The sequence below is a fragment of the Girardinichthys multiradiatus genome, chromosome 12, assembly GCF_021462225.1.
Source record: "Girardinichthys multiradiatus isolate DD_20200921_A chromosome 12, DD_fGirMul_XY1, whole genome shotgun sequence".
NCBI lineage: Eukaryota > Metazoa > Chordata > Actinopteri > Cyprinodontiformes > Goodeidae > Girardinichthys > Girardinichthys multiradiatus.
In genome coordinates this window covers 46,312,590-46,327,862 of record NC_061805.1, presented here as the reverse complement: position 1 = coordinate 46,327,862, position 15,273 = coordinate 46,312,590, and the positions used below count along the sequence as shown (strand labels likewise).

The window sequence follows — 15,273 nt, the reverse complement described above, 5'->3', positions numbered from 1 at the left end:
GGTTTTAGGGCCTTACTGGTGGCTCTGGTTGAGTGTGGAGTTCTTGTGAAGGCTGTTCTGCTTATGAATAGTTGGATGGGGATGGGGATGGGAATGTGCTGGGGTGGGAAGGTTTGGGTTTACTGCTGAGGTCTTGGGTTAGGGCTATATTAAGAGGAAGGGTTAGGGGTTAGGGTTAGGCTTGCATCTGATGGGATTCGATCCTACATTAGGATTTAAAAGGATCCTGAGTTCCCTAAAAAGAGTTAAATAATATCCATAAAAGTTATAGGCAAAACCACCCATTTTAGGAATAAATTAACAATACAGGAGTGAATGATCCACAGAAATGTTATTACTCCCAGGGTGTTTTGAAAAGAGGTGGTCCCAGAAATGGGTATTGCATGGGTAGGGGTGCTTGCAGGTTGGGTTTTCTAGTGTTGGGAACAACTATAGGCTACTTGTTATGTTGAGTGGAGTAAAATGCAATGTATGTTGTTGGGCTTCTTGGGTTGGCTGCTCTCCTTATTAAGGATTTGGTGGGTTGGAAGTGGGCTGTATGTTAAGGTTTTGGGTTAGACTTATTTTTCAGATAAGCTTTAGTTTGGGGCCTAGTGTTAATGGTTCTTGTGGGAGAAATGCCTAATGTTGATTATGTAAAAGGTCATGGTGGGATCCCACGCGTCATGTTTACCAATGGTGTCTCCTTAGCTGGTGAGCTATCTATGGGTTACTGATATGTGGTGTGATACTGTTGGGTGGATGGGTAGGTAGGTAGGTAGGTAGGTCCCCTGCATTTAGTCCTTCGGGAGCTAACTAGTTAGCTAGGTAATATAATCAAGGTTAGGGGTACAGAAATTAATGGAAATTAATACTATGTCCTAACAAAGAAAGAAATACACACTTTTTCATTTGTGTTTATTTAGAAATACCAGGCTTCAACCCAGTACCTCATTGTTCCTGTTTTGTACATTTTCAGAAGGGTTTGTGCGAACCAATTAATCAAGAGGTAAGACTTCTGCTTCTGTGGGGTTTCAGCAACACAGGGGCATTCTTTGTGAAGGTCCTCTGGAGATAGCTGCTGCTGCTGCAGGTTCTGGTTCAGATTTACAGTTTTAGATGTTTCAGCTGAAGTGCCCAGTGTTAAAGCCTTCTCTGCTGGATCCTCCGTAATGGATGCATTCACACCTTCTGTTTTTTCTTCATTTTGGCCTTCATCCCTTGATTCAGAATAGAGGAGGTGCTGGGTTTCTTCTTGAAGATCCTGTATGCTCTTCTCTCCGTGGCACAACATTTTGTTAGCCCCAAGGTTTCTTGATGGCTCATTCTCTGCCTGTACCTTTAGCAATACATATTTCCTATTAAAGTCTTGGAGATCGGCCAGGATTTCTTGAAACATCTGGATTTCTTGTTGGAGAGCCTGATTGTGGAGTCGAATTTCCTCTTCTTTGACATTCAGATTCTTTGTGAGCTGTTGCACTTTAATTTCCAAGGCCTCATTTTTGTCTGTCAGAGAGGTATTTATATCACACAAGCTCACATACTGATGTTTGACCTCACCAAGTGCCTCCTGTGTCGTTTGGACTTCCTGGACTTGTTGTTGAAGTTGCTGGTCTTTTTGTCCTAAAGCTTGTTTGCCGTGCGCCAGACTGATGTTGATCACCACAAGCTCTCTCTGCAAGGCTTCGTTTCTTTCCATCAGGGAGGTATTTACCTCATTCAGACTGTCACACTGATGTTTAAACTCACAGAGTGCCTCCTGTAATTTCTGCACCTCCTGCACTTGCTGCTGAAGTTGCTCATCCTTTTCTCTTAAATTCTGTTTGCTGTCAGCCAATTTTTTGTTGATTTCAGCAAGTTGTCTCTGCAAGGCCTCATTTTCTTGAAGCAGAGCCTCATTGTCAGTGTTGATCATAAGTTCTATGGCTTTGATTTCACCAAGGATTGCATGGAGCTTCTGAGTCTCTTGATCTACAGCCTGATCACTGAGTCTTATGGCCTCCCTGCTCTCAAACAGCTCCTTATTAAGGTGATTGATTTTATTTTCCAGTGCCTCCTTCTCTGCTCGGGGGAAATTGAACTCGCTCACCCGTATGTGGTGTTGATCAGTGTCACTGGCTGTATCCAAAGTATTTTGGAGTTCCTGGGCTTGTTCTTTGAGTTGGTCGGCCTTTCGATTCATTTTAGCTTCTTTCTGGACAAATCCAACGTATGTTGCTTTGTTTAGTCAGCAGAAACAGCTTCTCATTTACTTTAATTCTTTAATGTGCCATCTGGATTCTGGAATGATGTTGATGCTGCTCCAGTTTAAATAAAAACATTTTTTGTTTTATTTCAAATTTTAAAACTAAGAAAAAACTGTTAAATTACAAGTAAAGATTTTATCAAAAATCATTCTTATATAAAGCATTTATAAAGCATTTGTATTACAGTTGGTACCTTAAATCACCAAAGATCTACAGAAAATACTTATTGCTTTTGAGCTTGTTTTGATGGCAGCCCAGCTCGGAAACTACACTCACAGCACCCACACTCTATTGTAGTTAGTGCAACACAGTCACATGATTTGTCACATAATTTGTCAACATGTGCAAATTTATTTTATTTTGTTTTATCTGGGTCTTTTTTCAGTGGTTTGAGAATGGCTATGTCCACATGTGCTGTGGCTTCTCTTCCAAGAGCCTTTGTTTATTTTTGGCCCTATGCACTATGAGGATTTTTTGGTTGTTATTTTATGAAGAGGAGGATAACCTTTAAAAAGCTATACATGATGAAAAAATAGACCGCTGTTTACAGCGGAAAAGCTGCAAGAACAACTGCTGGGAGTGCAGCCAGGTGAGCATGGCTGACCAAATGAGGATGCACAGAATGAGGTATGCTTGAAGGTGGCTGAGCAGCAGAGTCATTAACTGAGCACAGCTTTAAATTTGTCTAATTCATTTCTGTTGTCTTTGTTCACACAAACTGCGATTAATATGGTCAAATTCCTTAAACAGTTGCTTGATTGAAATGTTGTCTATCAAGACTATGTTTGTAATTGCAGTTACTGTTAAAGCTCTATAAGATTGATGTTCCTCTTCAATAAAATCCTGGTTCAGTTTAAGAACATTAGCTCACGAAATATTCAATAAGGTAAATTAAAGACAACATCTCTACTATTATTTTAGCTTCTTACCTGTATAGTGGTATGTGAGAAAATATGGCAGACCACAGATTTAGCTTGTAAGACCAGTAAATATAAACAAAAAGCCAAAAATGCTAACGTCATAGCTACGTGGATAGCTGTTGTGGAAGATGTTGGCTTGAGGAGCATTTTAGGGGTCGCTACAAATGAGCCTCTCTCAAGACTACAACAGTGATGGCGTTAAAGCATGCACAAAGTGATGCTCACACAGAAGACAACTGGTCATTGCCGGCTAATCATAATTATCTCAACGTTTCAGTTTATTATATTTAAGAACAGTGGGAGCTCCAGTAACATGCTCTGACTGAAATGAAGTCGAAACAGTGAGATTTTACAGAAAAATGCATGGGACATTTTATTTATGTTGCAAAGAATATTTCAAAACCAGCACACTTACAATACCTCAGATGGCGCAAGAAAGATGATTGCCACTGCAAGACTCCTGCCAAATCTCCTGCCTTGTGTTGCAGTATCTCTGCAGAATAGTGCATTTAAAAAGTGTCTTGACCAAATGAAGATTCCATGTTAAGGTGTGAACTGCAGTTACTAACTTACTCAAGGAAAAAAAGTGTTGCTGCAGAGAAACCTGCATGAGCAAAAACATCAGGGCCACCAAAGTCGGTGTTCTGCCATAATGAAGAATACTTACATAAATAAATAAATGACTCAATAAGATAACTACTGGACCAAAAAGTAGCTAGACATAAATTTGAGTGCCATTAAACAACAAAATAATAAAAAGATGAGATTTATTCAATAATTGATCAATTAGTCAGATATAAATATACATATTGCTATTTTAATCTTTATTTTATCTGTTTGCTATTATGCTTATTTTTTATTTAAACTACAAATTTTCAGTGATTTCAGTTTTTCTTAATCTTTATATTTTTCCTTTGTTTATTTAATACAGGTGATTTTTTTTATTTAATTGATTCCAGTCGGGGAGACATAGATGGCAATGAAAAAAGGGTTGATATTATATCAGGGGAGAATTATTTGTGTGTTGATTTGGCCATAGGATGATAAATTGCAAAATTTCATTAATATGTTAAGAATTTACAAAGTAAATACATTTTAATTTATGAAATAGATTTCAAGTAGGGAGAGAGTTCTGAATTTGGTACAAAAACCAGGAAACACAGAGGAAGTAAATTTAAAAATAAAACAGCTTATTGTAAATTATTAGAAGCACATGTCAGAAGCTCCTGAGAAAGTAGATGACAGAATATCTCTGGAAGAAAGAGTGATGACAAAATGTGAAAACGTTGAAAGACCTGAAAATTGGGAAAATGAACAGGCTCATTGCTAACAGTGCAGACAACAAACTGGTATGGGTAAATTGCAGTTTGTGGTTTTCGTATAAAACATTTTCTCCAAATGAACCTTTGTTACTCTAGCAAGATAGTGGGGACATGTCATTATTATATGTGCAAGTAGTTATACCGCACATGAATTAAAGAATCATGATATACATGTTGCTGCTGTTGAACACAAACACAATATGTGCTACTGTAGACTAATATTAATACTGTTACCGCTCAGTCCTAATCCAGATAAATCTTTCTGGTTCCATATCAGGGTTCTTTATTCCACCAAAGGGGACTTCCCTGATGCTGGCCAGATCAGATTAGTTCATTTATTCATATAAACTGTTTGAAAATGAAGCCTGCAGCTGTTCTGTGTATACAGTAGAAGCAGAACATGGCAGCAGAGCTCAGCTCACCTGGGGCTCAGGAACCGGGGGATAGTGGGCAGTCGTAGGTAACGCGTATAACAAAGCAAATCTAAAAGAAGAAATCAGAGCTCCTGCTTGTTCTGTTTCTCACGGAATCACGATGCAAAGTTTTATTAAACATTTCAAGTCTCGTATAACTTGAGGAACATTAAAGGTATTAAAACTACAACAGCTGCAAAGATGAGAAAACAGTCTACAGAACAGATCTGGGATTACTCAGAAACAATAGGTATTTCAACACTCTTATTCAAATAATCCTTCATGAAGCAGATTTTCTTCATGGGACTGTTTGGATGTGGCTTTTTGTTGTAACTGTCTTTTTCACAAAACTGGATACTGTGAAATCGGGGTAAATTACTACTCATTTGAGAGAAAACTGAATTTAAAAATACTTTGCTGAGAACATAAAGTACAACAGGGGATCCAAAATGATATCCAACCCTTCTTTAAGATCAGGTGAATTGAGAAATGCAAAAACTATGTACAGAAAAGGTAAATAGTGTATAAATACTGCAGCCATAAAACAGAGAAAAATAAAAGTTTCACTTTTTGTATCACACATGTATATTGCACATGGGTCACTTCAAGGAAGCAAGGCATTGATCAGAGTTATTGCCAAAAGTTAACACCAAAAGGCAGTGGACAATTCAGCCTTCATTCAGAAAAATAAAACTTTAAAAGTGCTGTTTGACTCAAACAGTAGTCAAGATAACATTTAGCGTAGGTGTAAATATCATTTATAGAAGTGTGTACCCTTGGTTTAGTCGTGCATTTATTTTATTTTGTTATAACTGCCTGTCTTTGGTCTGCCTCTGTATGGTTCAATTTGCTGTTGATAATTGTCAGCTCCAGTATGGCTCCACCATAACCTGTTATTATTAGCCATATCAGCCCCTAATGCCTTTTCAACTAAACGAGCATGGTGGGGGGGCACTGATTTGTTATTTTGCTCCACTTTTTAATTGCCGACTGAGCCGTCAGCTGATGAACATTTTCCTGCATTACTTTGTATCGCAGTAGAACGGAGCGTTGCGTGGTGCAGAACTGAGCACCTGGGTAGCGCAGAGCTCAGACCAACAGAGCAACGTCATTGGGCCATCCTTGTCCGTGAAGCTAATATTTAACCTCCCGAACAACATAAGGATTAGCTTATGTCGTCCAGTAGGTTGCAGATACAGGCCCTTTACTGACCTTTTTAAGTTGCTCTCAAACATCAGTGTCGTAGCGTGAGCTTGTCGCCTTAGTGCAGCTACCATGTGGCATCGCTCAGCGCTTTGTTGTTTTCCTTTTCCACTGGCTCATAGTTAAAGTATCACTGAACAACACTTTGTTTGCCTTGTAGGCTAAAGAGGTTAACAGCTGTTTGTTTCTTGCTGTTCTTGCCATCAGCAGCTTCATTTATTGTCAGGTGAGTGGCTGCAGGGAGGCTGGGGTAGTGGTGGGGGGTTATGGGGTATAGTTGGGTCTTATTGTTTTTGCAAGGATTTGAGGGTATAGGTGATGGACGGACGGGGTAGCTGAACTGGAAATCTTAGGTGTTTCATCCTGGCTTTTGTAGCCATGACCTTTAGCGAGCAACGAACTCAATTGTGAAGTACAGGGGTTGGACAATGAAACTGAAACACCTGTCATTTTAGTGTGGGAGGTTTCATGGCTAAATTGGACCAGCCTGGTACCCAGTCTTCATTGATTGCACATTGCACCAGTAAGAGCAGAGTGTGAAGGTTCAATTAGCAGGGTAAGAGCACAGTTTTGCTCAAAATATTGAAATGCACACAACATTATGGGTGACACACCAGAGTTCAAAAGAGGACAAATTGTTGGTGCACGTCTTGCTGGCACATCTGTGACCAAGACAGCAAGTCTTTGTGATGTATCAAGAGCCACGGTATCCAGGGTAATGTCAGCATACCACCAAGAAGGACGAACCACATCCAACAGGATTAACTGTGGACGCAAGAAGAAGCTGTCTGAAAGGGATGTTTGGGTGCTAACCCGGATTGTTTCCAAAAAACATAAAACCACGGCTGCCCAAATCATGGCAGAATTAAATGTGCACCTCAACTCTCCTGTTTCCACCAGAACTGTCCGTCGGGACCTCCAGAGGGTCAGTATACACGGCCGGGCTGCTATAGCCAAACCTTTGGTCACTCATGCCAATGCCAAACGTCGGTTTCAATGGTGCAAGGAGCGCAAATCTTGGGCTGTGGACAATGTGAAACATGTATTGTTCTCTGATGAGTCCACCTTTACTGTTTTCCCCACATCCAGGAGAGTTACGGTGTGGAGAAGCCCCAAAGAAGCGTACCACCCAGACTGTTGCATGCCCAGAGTGAAGCATGGGGGTGGATCAGTGATGGTTTGGGCTGCCATATCATGGCATTCCCCTGGCCCAATGCTTGTGCTAGATGGGCGCGTCACTGCCAAGGACTACTTAACCATTCTTGAGGACCATGTGCATCCAATGGTTCAAACGTTGTATCCTGAAGGTGGTGCCATGTATCAGGATGACAATGCACCAATACACACAGCAAGACTGGTGAAAGATGGGTTTGATGAACATGAAAGTGAAGTTGAACACCTCACATGGCCTGCACAGTAGAAGGTGACACGGGAGTGGATTTTCTCTCCTGTCCCATCCCGCTCCTACAGAAAAATGTCTTGTCCCATCCCAATCCCAGGCCAGCATAACGAAAAGAATCCTGTCCCGTCCCACTCCTGATAAATTGACTCCCACTCCCATCCCGCTCCCATTTAGAACGACTCCCACTCCTGTGCCACTCCCATTTTTGTTTTCTTCATTTAGTCTTTTGGCAATTTCTTTCTTTGAAGGACCAGTTAGGTCCCTGCTTTTAGTTGTAGTAAAGGCCAGTTAAAGTAAAAAGAATAATAATGAAGAAATAATAAAATATGAAACAAGGAAACAGACCATGCCTATCTTAGTTGAATAAACAAAATGTACATAGTTGTATTTTACTCATGTATTAAGTGATTGTTTCCTTTGAACAATGACATTACTTTTATGTTTTAAATTGCTGAAATGAAAGAAAAATGCACCTAGCAAGAGAACTGTACTTGGTGAACAAAAGTGCAAAAAGGCCTTACCTTAACAATTTAGAAACTGTACCTCAATGGTTCACAGCCCTGGTCCTCAGGGACCCCTTCCCTGCAGGTTTTAGATGTGTGTCTGCTCCAGAACACCTGATTCAAATTCTGACATGACCTCCTATACAGGCATCAAGAATGGAGGGTCAAACTGGACACAATTAATACAATAAAATCATCATTAAATAAATAAATGTTGTGAATGTCCCATAAGTGAAGTAAATGTAACATGAAAGAAATGTAACATTAAATGTGCCATTAAATTAAAGATACCATTTATTTATTTAATACATCATTAGAAACAATAAATGTACCATTATATCATGAAATGGACTATTATGCAATTAAATATGCCACTGAATAATTAAGTATAATTTTAAAGACGACATGACGTAATTAGTGGTACACTTAATATTTAATGATGTATTAAATAAATTGTACATTTAATGGTACATAAAAAAAATTTCTATTTCACAACATATTTATTTAATATCTTCCCTTGATGAAGCCTTTCAACGAGGTCCGCGAGGAGACATGGGGGAATTTTTTCTCTTTTGCATTCTCACACAATAGTCTTTGAGTTGTCTCGCAATACTTTGTGGGTTAGTTTCCAAACCAGATAACTGCAAAAATTGAAACAAATACTACACCCGTTTTGAGATTTATTGAGTTTTATTTTGAAATCGGTCTTAAATAAAATGATCTTCAATCAGACTAAAAGACAGTTTTTATCCACAAGCTGTCAAACAAACTACTGAACTCTGGACAATAAAACTGCACGAAACCACATCTGTGACACTTTGTTTCCTTATTACTGCTGCATGATGTGTACTTTTTTTTCTACGCCATTAGTGTTTTTGTTTTTAATCGTGATTTGAACAGTTCCTTCTTATCCTAAGCATTTCATCGCATTGTTTACTGCGTAAACATAGCAGTAAACATAGCAGCCATATCAGTGTTTGTTTTATGAGCAGTTTGTCATCTGTGCTGCTGTTCCAAAATGCCGAACGCAAAACTATTGCGCGGGGACGCGAAAAAAAAAAAAAAAATTCCCCCGTGTCCCCTCATGGGCTCCGTACCTTTCCCCTCTACTGTGGCAAAAGCTCTTAAATCTTTAGTGCACATGCAGCAATTTTGTTGGTCAGATGAGACTTGACACATGTGTTGGTACTTTTGGTTTGACGAATGAAGAGATGCAGGACTGATTCAATCCAGAATCTGTCTTACAAGTGTCCCTTAATCACTGGTGAACTTGATTACAACTAAACACGTTTTACAAGCAGCAGACTGCGTGTTAACACCGCTGCATTCAACTCTCCTGAACTTCGGTAATATTTGCGACTTTCCTGTCAGCTCTATGAGTTTAATAGATAAGTCCTTGCTTCTAACTTTACGTTGCAAACCCAATTTTAACACGTCCAGTTCTCCACCTGCGTTTGTTCCCTCCATTCTGAACGCAGGTGGAAAACATCGAGCAGAAGCACTGTTGGCTTGTGGGTCGTGTAGTTCGTTTGACTCGCATTATAGTATATGCTTCTTGGAAAAAAACTACACAATGGCGGCGTCGATCCAAGTTTTTTTTCTTAAAGTTTATAACAAAGTCTCAGTTTTACATTTCCAAAGACAATTGATCCTAGTTTATTTTCCCTCCTATTGGTTAGCTCCCGCTCCCGTCTGCTCCCATTCATTTTTTATCCTGTACCGTCCCAATCACGTGATCTTTACTGATGCTGTCTCCCGTCCCGCGGGATTCCCATGGGAATCCCGTGACCCGTGGGACTCCCGAAAAAAATGTCAGCCTCTACTGCACAGTCACCAGATCTAAATATTATTGAGCCACTTTGGGGTGTTTTGGAGGAGCGAGTCAGGAAACGTTTTCCTCCACCAGTATCACGTAGTGACCTGGCCACTATCCTGCAAGAAGAATGGCTTAAAATCCCTCTGACCACTGTGCAGGACTTGTATATGTCATTCCCAAGATAAATTGACGCTGTATTGGCCGCAAAAGGAGGCCCTACACCATTATAATAAATTATTGTGGTCTAAAACCAGGTGTTTCAGTTTCATTGTCCAACCCCTGTAGTTCAGGATGAAAGTGAGCTTCTTTGAATCTGAGGCCACTGGATTACTCCCTCCAGATCAGGTGAGAGTCGTTGCCTCAGAGGACTTAAGGGATGTTGGTGACATGTACACAGGTTATGGTAGGATGGAGTGGAGGATGGATGGACAGATCAGGCCTTCGTCTACTGAACCTAGGTCTATCTTGGTAAAGAAATAGTTAAGCCAAAAGAAAAAGCTCTTGATTTACCACTCCATCTGCGTTCTAGCTTTCACCTAGAGCAATGAATCCTCTCAGATACAGGCAGCTAAAAGTAGTTTTCTCCATAATGGGTGTTGAGCATTATCACAGAAGGGACCAAAACACAGAAATGAATCACATCACAGACCAAAAAGTATAAATGGCCTGTGGTAATCAGACATTTAAACAGCTTCTACAAAGCCATATATACACATAAATATTATCCTGAGGAGGATGTTTGGTATCGTTTCTTGGCATACAACTTCATTAATGTTTCATGTTAGTTTCTGAGCTTTGGAAACTTAACCACATAAAGTGAAAATTTTAATAGCACCTGAAAATTAGCTATTTAAATGTTTCTGCTACATCGTACCACTAGGTCCTACGGACAGAGGGTTTCCAGTGTGTTGAAAAGTTCACTCAAGGTGTAAAGGTTTTTTCATGGCAGCTTTGGACACTAACACAATTTTTTGACTTCAGCTTCCTTTTCAGCCCAAAAATTAGAGAATATTTTTTCCCTACATTAATTTCTTTTACCTCTTTGCACACATTCCTTATTAAGGAAGCCTTAAGGAACCCAACAAACCCATATTTTTCATATTCTTAAAAAGTGGGCATGGCATATAGGCTATCTCACATTTTACCTTTAAACTCTGTGAATTAGAAAAATTTTACCAGGGAAATTTAAGATCATATAGAGAATTGCGCCCCCTGAGGAAAAAGAAAATACCTTTAAAGACTTTACCCGTAAACTTTAAGGACTTTGACAATGTCTCTCTCAGTCTTTAAACAACCAAAGTTATAACTATAATAGTTATTTTTAACACCCTGAATGAAACCAATAACCACAGTCTAGGAAATGCCGCATGAACAGTGATTTTTTTTCTTTCCTTTTTGAGCAGGGTTGTAAATCTGCCAGTTAAAACAGAGCTGGGCTGAAAGGTTAGCAGCTGAGGACCACATGTTTCTGGGATTCTTCTGGGATCCTCAGATAAAGGTGAAATAACGGCAGAAATAAAGGGTAAATTAAAGGAGAAGATCCTCTTGATAAATGTTTTTAAGTTGTTGCAGTTAGGCTTAGAGCTTACACAAAGTTTACCCAAATTTCTATAGTTGTAAATCACAACTTTCAGCTTAAGGATGATTTTACTCAAGAAAACTGGGACTGACTTTTTTGCTTCAGCTCAGAATAGTTTGAGCCTCATTTATTCATAGTAATAAGTTCTGCTTTACTTTTTTAACCCCTCATTATACATTGTACATGGCAGGAAATGAAATATCTCGTTTCAGCATTAATATTCTGCACTATGGTAATTAGTTAATGCAACAGTGACATGCATGTCGGTGCAGCATAAGGTTTAAATAACTTTACTTTTATGTGGCTTAACCTCATCAGGCTTGTAAGACATTTTAAGGAACCCAACTGTTTAAATCAACCACTTGCCAGTAAATTGGACATTCACGCGCGTTGCCTCCCCTGTTAAAACAGTTTAAAATAATAATGTTCAAATCTAATTGAGTCTGTTTTCAATAGAAGTACCTGAAAACCTATTGGTAATGATTACATAGCGACTGAATTTCTCAGAGACAAAGTGGTTAAATGAAGATGCCAAAAGGGTAATATACACTTACCAGCCGCACCCTTGGGGAAATATGTTTAATTGCCGTTAACACAAATAGTTAATTAACCAATCACATGGCAGCAACTCAATACATTAAAGCACCTAGACGTGGTGAAGATGACTTGCTGAAGTTGTCTTCATGAGAATGAAGGATGAAAAGGTATTTAAGTGACTTTGAATGTTGCATTATTGTTTCTGTCAAACAGGCTGGTTGAATGTTTCTAAAAGTGCTGAACTACTGGGATTTTCATGCCCGACCGTCTAGTCGGATATACAGCCAAAAAAAGAAAAAATGTCCAGTAAACTGCAATTGTGAGGGATAAGACCCCTGCGGGACCTTTGTGGTTAGGCTGGGCATTTACCTTTTATATGCAACACTGATTACTGATATAGGACACCTGAGGACCTGGTAAGCTGTTGCATTTTTCTTTGTAGATTATTCTGATTGCACATTACATACTTCACATACAACCTCCGCTCATGTGCATCATACACCACTGATTTCACTGACTTTCACTCTTCATATTGGAAACTTTGATTTTAACCTTAGTTTAGGTTAAATACATTTTTATTTCAGATCTCATACATTGTGTTTCTCCCTTTTTATTGTGGTGATAACATTTGGGGTCTCATTTGGGATTTGAACACGAGACCTCTCACACCCTAAGACATTTAAACACCTAGACACCATCTGTATTTAAGGGTGCCAGAATGCTGTGGTCTTTGAGCCATGTCATAACATTGAGGATCAAAATGCCTTGTTGATGTCAGTGGTGGGAGGAGAACGAGCAGACTGGTTTGATATGATAGAAACACAACAGTGGCCCAAATAGCAACTCGTAACAACAGAGGTTGTCGCGGTGAGGTTTTGGGTTGGACCAAAGCGCAGACAAGAGCTTGGGAAGCGCATTTCAAAGCAGTCTTTCAGCTTTATTCAAAAAGGTCAAAAACGTAACAAAACACTGCAGGTACTGAACAGGGTCGAGATCCAAACACTTACATCACAGACACTGCAGGAACATGGAGACTCATGGCATGGACGAGGGTAGAGGGTCGAGTTGTAACGCAAGGAACCCACAAAAACATAATGAAACAAACCAACTAATATGCAGAGAGAAAACAAACGCAGGTAATCAAAGGAACTAAGGACAGGTGAGGCAAGGAGGGAGAGGGAACAGGTGAACCTAATACAAGTAATTAACAAGACACCGAGCAGACCTAAAACAAAACTATAAACAAAGATAAATAAAACATAAGAATCAAGAATAAACATGAACTAAAGGAAACTGAGAACCTTGAGGGAACACAACAACCTGAGGCCTAAACACTTAACAAAATAGGAACCAAAAGGGAACCCTGACTAAAAAGTAAACAAACCCAAACAAACACTGACTGAACCCAAACTGAGGATGAAGCAGAGGAAACGAGGACTAGAATAAAAGTAAACAATAACTAAAGCTAACCTATAAAGGAGGAAATAGAGAACAAAGATAAACTAGAGGAACAAGGCTGAAGGGGACCGGAGAACTAATAACAACAATAATAATAATGAAACCATTCTAAGAACAGGAAAGCAACGCCAAGGGAACAAAGGGTAAGGGGAGAACACACTGGGAGGCAGAAGAAAACTAGAAGTGTAGGAAAAACAGAAAACACGAATACAAAACCATAAACAAGAAACCTCTAGTAAACAGTAAACAAAACAAAACATAAAGTCCAAAATGTCACATCCTGACAGACGTATGCAGATTACACGTCGAACCTTGACGCAGAGGGGCTTCAGCAGCCAAAGACCACACTGGGTACCATTCCTGTCAACTGAGAACTGAAAATTATGGCTTCAGTTTTGACAGGCTCACCAAAATTGTACATTAATTGGTTGTCCAGTGCACATGTATTTTTTTGGGTGTGGCGTACGCTTAAGTGTCCCCCACGGCGCTTTGTGGAAGGTACTGTGGCAGCACAAGGTGTCTGGGAAGCTGTTAAGAGCTATCTATTCATGTCAGAGGTGGATAGTAACTAGTTAATTTTACTTGACTTCCCAAGAGTTTTGCACTTGAGTTTTACTGAAGTATTTCACGTCATGGCCAAAATTGATTTTTTTCTCATTCTTGCCACCTCAGGTAAACTTCTTGGTTCTTGCAGAGCTCGTACATGTATACCTTCACCATGCTGTCATTTTTCTTTTTACTACCAGGTACCCAAAATGCCAGCACTTCAATACAGTGTGTAAAGTCTTACGTATTTGAACAAATGTCATGTAAACACAGTGAGCTAATCTTTTTTCTGGACTATTTAAAATAGTGTGAGGCCAACAAATGATTCTACCTTCATCAGTGAGGCTAACAAAACTACTTATGTGAAGGTCATGTTTATATATAAGATCATAGATCACGAAAATAAACTGTTTTAAATCTTCCCTTGTAGTAAGCAGATACTGGCTCATTCTGGAGTCAGATATGAGAAAGCCTAACAGCAAAATGACAAGCAGGTTCATCAGATAAAAGGGAGTTTGTTGCAGAAGTGTTAAAGTCAGATGTCCACAGCAGAAGCCTGCTCAGATGGTCGATATAAAACCCACAAGTCACAGCATAAAACACCTTGTTTAAACAGATGAGCAGATAAGAAATGGATGCCAGTTTCTTCACACCATATTGTCCAGGAAACAAAATGTGTTTATATGAAAACAGAGAGAATAGCACAGGCGGTGTTGACTAAACAGGACCAAAGTGTCACAGTCGCAACAGGTTCTGCCAGACAAACTCTTAAGGTTAAATTTTCTCCCTGCAACTTCAGGGGTCAGCATGTTATTTTTCTACATTAAATATTAATTATGTAATAAAATAACCTAAAAAATATTTTGAGAGAGTATTAAAGTTTTATTTTTTAGTGTATAATATACAGTTTTTCCCTCAAGTTGAGGTTATTCCACACTGGGACAGTCGAGTCATAACAAAATGAAATCAGGAGAACAGGTTACTGTCATTTCTGTTAAAAAATCAACAAAATACTGAACCCTTGTTGCCATCATTTCCGCATGCTAATGCTTTTTTATGAAAATGTTCCCATCTTACTAAGAAAGAAACATAATGTTGTTGCCAAAGCCATTATTTAAATGACCACCCTCACATTATTCCCTAAAGGGAAATAGTTACATGTTTAATTTCTTGAACACTCACAAGGTTACACACACATAAGGGTGTGTAACTACAAAGACTAAAGGTGTGTGTTCTAAACATTAAACCTAAAAGACTTGTATTCTTACTCCAATCACAGAGTGATTATTGACATGCAGACAGTGAGGATTAGGCAGAGGTGAGAAAGAAACATGAGAATGTTTAGACAT

The 15,273-nt window shown here is 39.2% G+C and overlaps 1 protein-coding gene across 3 annotated transcripts; it reads right to left on the bottom strand.

Annotated features, from left to right (window-relative positions):
- Positions 1-880: 880 nt before the first annotated feature.
- LOC124878447 (interaptin-like) lies at positions 881-3,280 on the bottom strand. 3 transcript variants are annotated; one of them, XM_047382388.1, is made up of 2 exons: positions 3,155-3,280; positions 881-2,276 (listed from the first exon to the last, which is right to left on the bottom strand). In XM_047382388.1, the coding sequence occupies exon 2, from the start codon at positions 2,159-2,161 to the stop codon at positions 902-904; it is 1,260 nt and encodes a 419-aa protein (XP_047238344.1). In that variant the 5' UTR covers positions 2,162-2,276; positions 3,155-3,280; the 3' UTR covers positions 881-901. The 3 variants fall into 3 exon arrangements, with proteins under 3 accessions (XP_047238344.1, XP_047238345.1, XP_047238346.1); XM_047382389.1 differs by having other exon boundaries at positions 881-2,279; positions 3,155-3,212; XM_047382390.1 differs by lacking the exon at positions 3,155-3,280 and adding an exon at positions 2,419-2,437.
- Between the last annotated feature and the right edge of the window lie 11,993 nt (positions 3,281-15,273).